This window comes from Lycium ferocissimum, chromosome 12, assembly GCF_029784015.1.
Source record: "Lycium ferocissimum isolate CSIRO_LF1 chromosome 12, AGI_CSIRO_Lferr_CH_V1, whole genome shotgun sequence".
NCBI classification, from domain to species: domain Eukaryota; kingdom Viridiplantae; phylum Streptophyta; class Magnoliopsida; order Solanales; family Solanaceae; genus Lycium; species Lycium ferocissimum.
The window spans coordinates 34476440-34489171 of record NC_081353.1 but is presented as its reverse complement, the minus strand read 5'-3'; the positions used below and the strand labels follow the sequence as shown (position 1 = coordinate 34489171).

The 12732-nt window shown below is 33.4% G+C and overlaps 1 protein-coding gene across 1 annotated transcript; it reads left to right on the top strand.

Moving 5' to 3' along the window:
* The first annotated feature begins 3762 nt into the window (after window positions 1–3762).
* Window positions 3763–12364, top strand: LOC132041196 (pleiotropic drug resistance protein 1-like). The gene is made up of 19 exons (XM_059432027.1): window positions 3763–4318; window positions 5317–5437; window positions 5526–5699; window positions 6083–6242; window positions 6374–6450; window positions 7345–7398; window positions 7495–8169; window positions 8477–8793; window positions 8870–9030; window positions 9113–9216; window positions 9295–9451; window positions 9534–9709; window positions 9789–10121; window positions 10242–10532; window positions 10623–10706; window positions 10787–11148; window positions 11241–11412; window positions 11699–11953; window positions 12039–12364. The coding sequence occupies exons 1-19, from the start codon at window positions 3954–3956 to the stop codon at window positions 12294–12296; spliced, it is 4296 nt and encodes a 1431-aa protein (XP_059288010.1). The 5' UTR covers window positions 3763–3953; the 3' UTR covers window positions 12297–12364.
* The last annotated feature ends 368 nt before the right edge of the window (window positions 12365–12732 follow it).

The following is a 12732-nucleotide window of genomic DNA, read 5'->3' as shown; positions in this document are numbered from 1 at the left end:
TTTAAGATTAAAATTTATATATTTGAAAACTACATGAAAAGTACTATAGGTTGCAACTTTTCCCATATCAATTTGATTGAAAAATACATATTAAAATATTTATCAAAATTCATGCAAAACCCTAACACTTTTTTCCTAATTTGCTTGATGCAAAAAGTCTCTACATAAATTGTAGGGACAGAGAGTATTTACCATCAACTTGCTTATCCATAGATAATATGTTTCAAACTTTTTGTTCTTTCAAGATCACTATAAGAAAGTATAGAAATCGCAACAAAAAAATTTATATTTGAAAACAACTTAGTTTTATTGTTGGCAAATGATTTTTTTGTTGTCAAAGAATTTAATTTTGTTGTTAACTCAATATTTTAAGATTAAAATTTATTATTTGAAAACAAAAAAAAAGTTGTTGCACGTTGTTGCAATATCAATTGGGAAAAGTTCATGCAACAATTTTTTTTTTGTTGCCAAAAGTAAATCTTTGCAACAATAAATCAACTTGCAATCAAAAAAAAAATTGTTGCCAAATATAATTTTTTCTTGTAGTGGATGTTGTACTTGATAGCTTTATGCTAGTACTATTCCCTTATTAGATACTCTCTCCGTCCCAAAAAGATCGTCTTAGTTTGACTTGGCAGGAAGCTTGAGAAATAAAGGAACATTTTGAAAATGTGTCGTCCAAAACAAACCTTAGATATTTGTGTGGCTGTAAATCAACTCATAAAGTTAAATTGTTTCTAAATATAAAAGTGTGTCAATCTTTTGATGATAAACTAATAAAGAATGTAGACAATCTTTTTTATTGCAGAGAAATACAAATGGATAACTTTGCTGGAGGTGTAGGCCCACTTCAGTTTTCGTACTACAACATTTTCGAAATAGAATTTACTCCCTGCTTTTTAATTTAAGTGTCTTAATTTAACTGAACACGAATTACTCTCTCCGTCTCATGTTAGTTGTATACATTACTATAAATATCCGTTCCAAAATATTTGTTCACGCACAAAATCAAGATAGAACCAATTAAGTTTTTTCTACTTTGCCCTTAACATTAATTTTTTTAAGCAACCAATATTGATTAGAATGCAATTGATTGGAGAGAAATAAGGGTAATGTAGTAAGAAATAAGAATACATTTTTATTTATGAGTTCTTAAAGGGGGTGTAAAAGAAAAAGTGGATAAGTAATATGGGACGGAGAGAGTATAAGAACTATAACGAGACTTTTCAATCTTGTGGTACTAAATTAAAAATGTGTATAATGTCAAAAATATCCTTTGAATCTTGTGAATTTAAATTGCCACGTAGGATGTTTGAGTTATTAACATACCAAATATAAAAAGAGATACGCTTTTTGGGACATAACAAAAAGAAAAGCAAGGGAAATTTTTTATCAGCTATTAGGGTAAAGCAATTTACCCTTCTTATTAGTTCTAGCCATTCCCAAATCATAATGGAAGAACTATGAAAAGATTAGTCAAGTGGTTCGCAATGCGTGTCACGAGATATACTGCTCTCGAATTTGTTACGTTAAGGCTAATGTACCAGCCAACTAGTGAGGTGGCGAACAAAATGTGCCCTATCTTGAGTTGTTTATCTTTATTATACTACCATCAATTAATTTGAAAGATAACTATAGGTAAGCCTCTTTAAAAAGTAAGAGTTAAAATTTTATAAATAAGATATGTTACCTGCTAGAATAGGTAAAGATGACCTGATGGTATCAAAAAAATTTGCAATGGCGGAAATAACTGAACTTTAACCATATGTACATTAACTTCAAACAAAAATATGCGAACTTCTAACAAAAATAATTAAATTTCGGTTCGTATGTGCTTAAACTTTAATCATATAAAATTTTAAACACTACATATCTAAAATTTGTTATGAAATGGGTAGACTTATAAATTTCAACGAACTACGAGTACGATTTAAATGGTAGTGGTCCAAGATTGAGTATCTGACATGTATACTTCGGCCTACTCGACATAGTGCCCCAAAAAAGGGTAGAGTATTGACTTTTTTTCGCATGAGATATGATGCTTATTCTAGATTTAATTATACGAGATCAGTTAATTTTAGTTTGTTGTACTAAAACTATTAAATTACAACAATTTTTTAAATAAAAAATTTCTCAACTTTACTTTATAAGAAAAAAGTAGTTTAGTAATTTGATGCAATAAAAATAAAGATTGAGTCACCATCTATAAAATTACCTCAATATTTGCTAACAAAAGATGGCTCTATCATTTAGAACACAGGAATTAAAGTTTGTTGAGGTTCTGGAATGTTTCCTAAACGAGTAAGTCTTAAAAAATCTTTTGCTTATGCGTGTCTTCTAATTTGATTATTATTTATGGTCAATGAGAATTGACAAAGCCAATCAAACAAGGAGTGCCCAAAAGTAGAAAAACTAATTCTTTTCCGTAAAACTATCAACATGCTTATCAATTTTCCAGCGTTTTCAAATCTCTTTGTTCCTATTTTATGTGACATAATTTCTATTATAATTTATCTTCAAAAACATAATTTTCTATTATTTGTTATAAAATAGATTAATATATTTGTTTCTCTATCTCAATTTGTATGACATTTTCCGTTTTGAAGATTCAAAGTAGTAAACTTTGACTAATAAATTAATTATATTTATATGAGAAAAATTGCAATTTATAGTAATTTTTTCAAAATAGTTTTTGAATGTTCAAATTCTAATTTTAAAGTATTAGTCAAATTCTGAAATATGGACAAATACCCCTTTTTTTTTTAATAGTTTTTGACTCAGTGTTTTAAAAGTCATACATAAATCGATAGAAAAATAAATTTTCAAAAAAAAATTCTTTATTAAATTTCGCGCTCAGTCAAAGAATCACATAAAGTAGGATAGAGGGTGTAAACCGTGGCAGATTCACAATAAGTAGGTTCAAGTGAACTTAATAAGTTTTATTCGTATCTTATATATGTATTGAAAAATTCGCTAAATGTATATAGATATTTATCTGAGTATCTAATTATTATTACCATATATTAACAGATCTATATCTGAAAGTAAAGATAGTAAATGAGACAAACTTAAGTCATGTTAGAATAGAAAAACAAGAAGCATTTGGAGAGAAAAAAAAAAAAAACACTCCAGTTAACAGCTGGGGTTCTAGCAGGTCAAATGGGGTTGGCCAGACCTCATCAAAACACACGTTCTTTCCCATTTTTATATTATAAAAATATATATTCTACTACTCTCTCCGTTTCAATTTATGTGATATACTTTTCTTTTTAGTACATTTTTTTAATTTGATAATAATTTAATTTTAAATTTTATCTTTTACGCTTAACGAGTTATAACCACACAAATATCTATAGCTTATTTTAGAACACAAGATTCAAAAATGTTATTTTATTTTTTAAATTTCGCACCTGATTAAATTATATCACATAAATTAGAATAGAGAGAGTAGTAAGTAAGTAATAATTAAACAACTCAGCACAACCCATGGATAGAACTATTTTATTGATCACACAACGTGGCATTTGGAATTATTATTGTTATTTTAACACCAGTATCTTTCAACATATCTTTTCAGTTAAATAACCCATGAATAGAACTACTTTATTGATCACACAACGTGGCATTTGGAATTATTATTGTTATTTTAACACCAGTATCTTTCAACATATCTTTTCAGTTAAATAAAAAAACAGCTTCTTAAAATTATTCATTTCATAGCACGCCATTTTTCTATTCTCCATGTTATATAAATACCCTTAGCCTTTTACACCTTTGCATCAGCTCTAAACTTTTCCGTTCAATTCCTCTCTTTCTTTCCAAATTTTCAAAGTGTGAGAGACCAAAAAAAGTCAAGAAAATTTCTTGGGCATCTCTCAAAACTCAAAAAGGTCACAAAAAAAATATTACAAGGGAGGGAAAAAAAGAGTGTTGTATTTTGATTGGTCCAAAAAATGGAGCCACTAAATTTAAGTGACTTTCGAGGGAGTAGTTTAAGATCAAGTGTAAGAGGAAGTATAAGGGGTAGTTTAAGAGCAAATAATAGTAATTCAATATTTAGAGCTAATAATGTATTTAATCGTTCATCAAGAGATGAAGATGATGAAGAGGCACTTAAATGGGCTGCACTTGAAAAGTTACCAACATTTGATAGATTAAGAAAAGGTCTTTTATTTGGACCACAAGGTGGTGGAGCTAATGAAGTTGATATAAATGATCTTGGAAATCAAGAAAGTAAGGATTTGATTGATAGGCTTGTTAAAGTTGCTGATGAAGATAATGAGAAGTTCTTGAGGAAACTCAGGGATAGAATTGACAGGTATGTGAATGATTAATTTTATTTTTCTGTGTGCGTCTTTGAGGCACAACTAGAATTTTGCGTTTATGAGTTTAAAAAAATACAACTTATTGAATTTTTAATAAATTATTTATATATATTAACTTTTAAACACAACTACAGACTTTGAGCTAAAGCTATTGAGTTTGCCAAACCCATAGTCAAAGTTGGAGTTATAGCTCCGCCCCTAGCTCGGAGGCATATTCAAGATTTGAATTTTATAAGTGGGAATCCAAACTTTTACCATATCCTATCTAAGTTACTGGGGGCTGGGGCCAAAATATGTTATTTGTGATTTTTGTTGGGTATTTTTAATAGGATTTAGACCGAAACTACTAAGATTAGATGCACCGTAGCTTACTCCCTAAGTCCACCTTTGCATGTGCTCCCTCCGGATAAAAAAAAAAAAAAAAAAAGAGTCCACTGAAGAATTTTACACCTTTAATAAAAATACTAACTTCTTGACAAAAATAGATAATTTGACTAAATTAACCCTAATTAAATAAGCATTGAAATTTGATCATATAACACTTAATAGGGGCAAATATGAAAAAATAGAATTAATTCTTTCTTGATTTGATAAGTGCTCTTTTTTTAATCCAAAAAAAAAGGCTAAGTGGACTTTTTTTTGATCCGGAGAGAGTATTTGACTGGATATGGCGTTTGAGAGAAGAAAAAGATATTTGGAGTTTGTGGTCTAACCTACACGTCATAACATGTTTTATATGATTGTAAACCGAGAAATTTAAAGTTAAATTTTTTCTAAATAACGAAAGATATCATAGAAAAGTGCGTGATCACATAAAAATGAGACAGAGTGAGTAATAAGATCACACTCCTTATGAACTCACAGACTTCAAATCTTGGACATGACCCTGCGATTTTTATTTTATTTTTGGGTATCGTTGTTCATCTATGAGTAGTTGTTATTAAATTTATTTTAAAATTTTAGTGGTTTGACATATTTTTTCTTTTTACAGAGTTGGGCTTGATTTGCCAACAATAGAAGTAAGATATGAGCATCTAAAAATTGAGGCAGATGCATTTGTAGGAAGCAGTGCTTTGCCTACATTTACCAACTTCATCACTAATTTTATTGAGGTAAAAATCTTACCAAAATTTTGATTTCCAAATTTTGATTAAAAGTAAGTGTTTGATAAAACTAACTCTTTTTCCGTTTGGGTTGTAGCCAATGTTGAATGCTCTCCATATCCTACCAAGTAGAAAGAGGAAGCTCACTATTCTTGATGATGTGAGTGGTATCATTAAGCCTTGCAGATTGACTTTGCTTTTGGGACCTCCTGGTTCTGGCAAAACTACTCTCTTATTAGCTTTAGCTGGAAAGCTTGATGCTGAACTTAGGGTAAGTTCATTTGTACTAAATACCATACAAATTTAAGTTCTATACACTGACATTATAAGATTTTTTACACTATTTAGTTAGCAGATTAGTTAGTAGTTACCATATTTGTCATGTTACTAATTAATGTTTGTATTGGAAATTTAAGTTCAATAACCTATAAGTGACCTTATCATGCACATTTTTTTTTAACACCGTCAGACCAGAAGGATTTAAGTTAAAATACACCGACGGTGTAAAAAATTTTCTACATTATTAATTGTACTATAACTTGTGACAGCAGATCAACCATTTTTACCAGGTTATCAGTAATGCTTAACGTAGAGATTTACCTGTAATTATCTTGTAAGTGACCTGATTGTGTATTTTTTTTTTCCGGAAATCAGGCTAGTGGGAAGGTGACATATAATGGACATGAAATGAATGAATTTGTGCCACAAAGAACTGCTGCTTATATTAGCCAGCATGATTTACACATTGGAGAAATGACTGTGAGAGAAACTTTGGAATTTTCTGCCAGATGCCAGGGAGTTGGCTCTCGTTACGGTTAGCATTGTTTTATATTAAAAAAAAAATGTTTTTTGTCAAAATACTTCTTCAATGAAAAATCATTTTATGATGAAATTTAACTAATATATATATCTATATTGATTGATGTTTCTTGAAATGTTTTACAGAAATGTTGGCTGAACTGTCAAGAAGAGAGAAAGCAGCCAATATCAAGCCAGATCCTGATATTGATATCTATATGAAGGTAATAATATCTTTTCATGTGAAGTATTAAATATTATCCCCACCCACTTATACAGATGAGACTGAATTCTTGTTATAAAATAGTATAGGATCATGTTTGCATGTGATTTTTTTAAAATACTCTCCCCGCCCACCTTTGAAGACTATATCTTTTTTTAATATTTGACCCCCGCACTATTCTGAATTAACAAATATTGTTCATGAATTTATTAAGATGTCGGGACTTGCTTTTCTTGGAACTTTATAAATAAAATCAAGTGGTGTAGACATAAAAACCAGAACACATGGAAGATAATGAAAAATAATTATCTCCTTTAATGCAAAGGGGATTGAATCCACCACCAAATGAGCAGAATCCCTAAATTGATACCTGTACTTGCACCAGATTTTAAAGCTGGTCTCGTAACTCGCTTTTCCATTTAAATATAAGATTCATTATTTGTTATGTTGAAAATGAAGCAATGGTAGAAAGAGTGAAGTTGAAGAAAAGAAAAGAATTCTACTCAAAAGGACAGTCCGATGCATTAAGATCTAACTATGTCGGGTTTATTGTAAAGCAGTCTTACCTTGCATTTATGAAAGATTCTGTTTTTATAGTCTAGTAATTCCTAATAAATAACAACAACAACATACCTAGTGTAATCCCACAAGCGGGGTCTGGGGAGGGTAGAGTGTACGTAGACCCTACCCCTACCTTGGGAGGTAGAGAGGCTGTTTCTGATAGACCCTCGGCTAATTCCTAATAAAATAACATCTAATTAAGGATGACCAGAAGTCTTATTTTAAAATAGCAAAAGGAAAATATAACACAAAAAATCAGCTTCAAGGTGAAAATGGAAAATTTTCTATCATCAAGGTAAATGTTTATGACCTTAATTGTTTGATGACAATGTAGGCAGCAGCAACAGAGGGACAAGAAGCTAATGTTGTTACCGATTATGTTCTTAAGGTAACATTAATTATATCTAATAATTTCTCTAACATTTTGACAATTAAAAGGCAGAAGAAATTTGATAACTAAGTGATTTGTGAATTCTATCTGCAGATTTTGGGACTAGACATTTGTGCAGATACTATGGTGGGAGATGAAATGGTAAGGGGTATTTCAGGAGGACAAAAGAAGCGTGTGACAACGGGTGAAATGCTTGTTGGACCGTCAAAGGCACTTTTCATGGACGAAATCTCTACTGGATTGGATAGTTCCACCACTTTTTCCATTGTGAACTCTCTAAGGCAAACTGTGCAAATCTTGAATGGAACTGCTGTGATATCTCTCTTGCAGCCAGCACCGGAGACCTACGATTTGTTTGATGACATTATTTTGTTATCAGATGGTCTAATTGTCTATCAGGGCCCTCGAGAACACGTCATTGGCTTCTTCGAATCCATGGGTTTCAAATGCCCTGATAGAAAAGGCGTGGCCGACTTCTTGCAAGAAGTGACATCAAAGAAGGATCAACAACAATATTGGGTGAGGAGGGATGAGCCTTACAGGTTTGTCACATCAAACGAGTTTGCTGAGGCATATCAAGCATTCCATGTTGGGAGGAAACTTGGGGACGAGCTCGCAACCTCATATGACAAGAGCAAAAGCCATCCTGCTGCTCTGACAACTGAAAAGTACGGTATAGGGAAGAAACAGCTCTTCAAAGTCTGCAATGAAAGAGAATTCTTGCTAATGAAGAGGAACTCGTTTGTTTACATCTTCAAATTCTTTCAGGTAACCATTTATGTGACGCTTTCTATTTTAGCCAGTCTTGAAAAGAATGACGCCTTTCTATATAAAGTAACAATTTAACTTTAAAATACCCATTTTACCCTTAATGATATGATTTATAGCAACACAATATCTATGGCGTATTTTACACCACAAGTTTTAAAAATCTTCCTTTATTTCTTAAACTCTGTGCCCAGTCAAACACATTCACATAAATTGGGATGAAGGGAATATTGATTTTTTCAAGTCTTTGTCTTATAATATTTGCTTGCAAGTCCTAATGCCTTTCTTCATTTTGATTTGTTTTCAGCTTTTAATTATGGCACTCATCACGATGACCATATTTTTCCGAACTGAGATGCACCAAGATACTATGGATGATGGAGGGATATATGCCGGTGCTCTCTTTTTCGTGGTCATTATGAATATGTTCAATGGGATGTCCGAGCTCGGGTTGATAATTTATAAACTTCCCGTCTTCTTCAAGCAAAGAGACCTTCTCTTTTTCCCTTCATGGGCTTATGCAATTCCCTCATGGATACTCAAAATCCCAGTAACATTAGTTGAAACTGCTCTTTGGGTGTTTCTCACTTACTATGTCATTGGATTTGATCCACACCCCGCAAGGTACATGAAAGAAAAGATGATGCAGAATAAAGATTCCCATTCTCCGTGATTATTAATCAGGAGTTTGTTTTTGCAGATTGTTCAAACAGTTCTTGCTACTCATAATAGTAAGCCAGATGGCATCAGGGTTGTTTCGATTCATCGGGGCAGTTGGCAGGACCCTAGGAGTTGCTAGTATAATTGGATCTTTTGCTCTGCTTTTACAATTTGCACTGGGTGGATTCGTTCTTTCACGAGGTATATTTGGTCATTTATATGTCTGCAGATTCTCTTGCTTTCTTAAACCGACTAATGTTAAATTGTTAATTATCTACCGTAGATAACGTGAAGAAATGGTGGATATGGGGTTACTGGACTTCACCTATGATGTATTCTGTGAATGCAATCCTTGTGAATGAATTTGATGGAAAAAGGTGGAAAAAAGTAAGTTTCTCTAGGTACTGCAGGGTGCAAATAATTAATTTCCTATATTAATGCTGAAGCTCAAATTAATAAAACCAGATTGCACCAAATGGAACTGAGCCACTTGGAGCTGCTGTTGTAAAAGGTCGAGGCTTCTTCCCAGATGCATCATGGTACTGGATAGGCGTTGGTGCACTTATTGGATTCACAATCGTGTTTAACTTCTTCTACAGTGTTGCACTCGCTTATCTCAACCGTGAGTATCTTTTGATTTTCTCCATGTATTATTCCCTAAAGAAAAAAAAAAAAGATTAAACGTTTAGTATGAATGTTTACAGCATTCGGTAAGCCGCAAGCTATGATACCGGAAGACAGTGAAGATGCCCAAACAACTAGCAACGAGAAAGAGAATTCCAATGGTGAGGGTCAAAATAAGAAAAAAGGAATGGTTCTTCCATTTGAACCACATTCCATCACCTTTGATGACGTTATTTACTCTGTCGACATGCCTCAGGTAACTAACTAGCTAGGAATTGTTATTGATCAGAAACATTTTCAACAGATATGTTACTAAATTTCCACAATACTTGCAGGAAATGATAGATCAGGGTGCCACTGAAGACAAATTGGTACTTCTGAAGGGTGTAAGTGGAGCTTTCAGGCCCGGCGTTTTGACGGCTTTGATGGGAGTTAGTGGGGCTGGAAAAACAACATTGATGGATGTATTGGCTGGAAGAAAAACAGGAGGATATATTGAGGGTGACATCAAGATTTCGGGCTATCCTAAGAAGCAAGACACATTTGCACGTATATCTGGATACTGTGAGCAGAATGACATCCATTCACCTTATGTTACAGTTTATGAGTCATTAGTATACTCAGCTTGGCTGCGTTTACCTCATGATGTTGACAAAAACAGCAGAAAGGTTGGTTCTTATGAAATTTTTTCTTCCATAACATGAATCTTGCCCAAAGATCAGTTAAACACTACTCCATAAAGAAGGCTGAATTCATATAAAATTTCCTATTTATTTATCCTTGTGCAGATGTTTGTTGAGGAAGTTATGGATCTTGTGGAGCTTGGACCATTAAGATCAGCCTTAGTTGGTTTGCCAGGGGTCAACGGTCTCTCAACTGAGCAACGTAAAAGATTGACCATTGCGGTGGAGCTAGTTGCTAACCCTTCTATCATTTTCATGGATGAACCAACTTCAGGGTTAGATGCAAGGGCTGCTGCAATTGTTATGAGAACTGTTAGGAACACTGTTGACACAGGAAGAACTGTTGTTTGTACCATCCATCAGCCTAGTATCGACATTTTTGAAGCCTTTGATGAGGTGAGTTTGATATTTTTAATCTCAATCAAGCTATTAATTGTTTTTCCTTGACTTTTGTCATCGAATACTAATATAAACACCACTTTGCAGCTCTTTCTGATGAAACGAGGAGGACAAGAGATATATGTTGGTCCATTGGGTCGCCATTCTTGTCATTTGATCAAATACTTTGAGGTAAGTTGTCTAAGTGAAAGATAGCTTTACGTTTTCGAGTTCATACGATCAAATACTAAGCTGAGTTTTCTTGTGTTCAGTCAATGCCTGGAGTAAGTAAAATTAAAGATGGCTACAATCCAGCAACTTGGATGTTAGAAGTCACAACCTCGGCTCAGGAAATGATGTTTGGGGTTGATTTTACTGATTTATACAAGAAATCAGACCTTTACAAAAGGAACAAAGCATTGATTAGTGAATTGAGTGTGCCTCGCCCTGGCACAAAAGACCTGTATTTCGATACTAAATACTCACAACCATTTTGGACCCAATGTATGGCTTGCCTCTGGAAGCAACACTGGTCATACTGGCGTAATCCTGCTTATACGGCTGTCAGATTTCTATTCACAACCTTGATTGCCTTGGTTTTCGGAACAATGTTCTGGGATCTTGGTGGTAGAGTGTAAGTCAAAAACTATGAAAAAAGAAGACAAATACACTAACTAGAAAATACCTTGAATTCTTGATGCTGAAAGCCTATCTTTTTGGTTACAGGGGTAAGAGCCAAGATCTATTTAACGCAATGGGATGCATGTATGCTACTGTTCTCTTCCTCGGTACACAAAATTCATCATCAGTACAGCCTGTTGTAGCCGTTGAACGTACAGTATTTTACAGAGAAAGAGCTGCTGGAATGTATTCTGCAATACCCTATGCCTTTGGACAGGTGAGCACACATATGATCACAGAGCTTTACCCACTATAAATTGTCACATTAAAGTAACTTCATGTTATCCACTCTTAACAGTAAAAGTCATAAAACTGTTCTAGATCTTATTAAAGTAACAAAACTTTACCCTCTGTAACAGTAAAGTCACAAAATATTATCCATTATTATAGCAGTAAAGTCACCATGATGTATAGGTATATTGTTATAGTCGGACAAGTTCATTTACCTAGACAATTTTAGGTTAAGATTCTAAATTACTAATAAAACTTTTTCTATCTTGCAGATTTTCATTGAAATCCCGTATGTATTTATGCAAGCTGTTTTCTGTGGTGCCATTATGTACGCTATGATTGGATTTGAATGGACAGTCTCAAAGTTCATTTGGTACTTGTTTGTCCTGTTTTTCACCCTCATGTACTTCACTTTCTACGGTATGATGACCGTTGCTGTGACACCAAATGTAAGTGTTGCTCAAGTTGTTGGCTCCTTCTTCTATGGCGTATGGAATCTTTTCTCAGGATTCATCATTCCACGACCCGTAAGTTATTGAAACACTTCCATTTTTTGTTACATCAAAATTGATTTAAAGCTCGAAAATGACATGTTTTCGTATTGAAAAACAGCGGATGGCCATATGGTGGAGATGGTACTACTGGTGTTGTCCCGTTGCATGGACCTTATACGGTTTGATTGCATCACAGTTTGGAGATCTCCAGAATAAACTTAGTGATGAAGAAACAGTGGAACAATTCTTGAAACGTTACTTTGGCTTCGAGCATGATTTTCTTCCAATAGTTGCAGTTGTGATTGTTGGATACACTGTTGTTTTTGGCTTCACATTTGCTTTCGCTATTAAGGCGTTCAACTTCCAGACGAGATAAAAAGACGTTTACCTGTTGAAAATTTACGACGAAAGTTGAAGAAAAGATTGATTAGTAGTGAAGGCAAGGTGTGATTGATTAGTAGTGAAGGCAAGGTGTGAAAGCATTGTTTCCACTGCTCGTGAAATGGGGAAGATTCGGTCAGTATAAGGAATTTTTCTCGACCTCAAGTACGGGCGAGAGATTGATTTTGAAATTACTGTATATAGATTTCCACTTGAACAAGTGTATGTTCTGTTATTAATCTTAATGAATTCCAATTCCAAGTATTGATTTGTTGGCCTATCCTTTTCTTGATTTCTTAATTCGATGAGTAGGTTTCAGATTTCCAATTCTCTGTATAATAAATAAATAAGATTTGGTGCTCTTCCGCTTGAGAATTAGAGATTGTTTTGGTACAAGTTCATTTGTTTCGGATAAATTCATATTCGTTTTG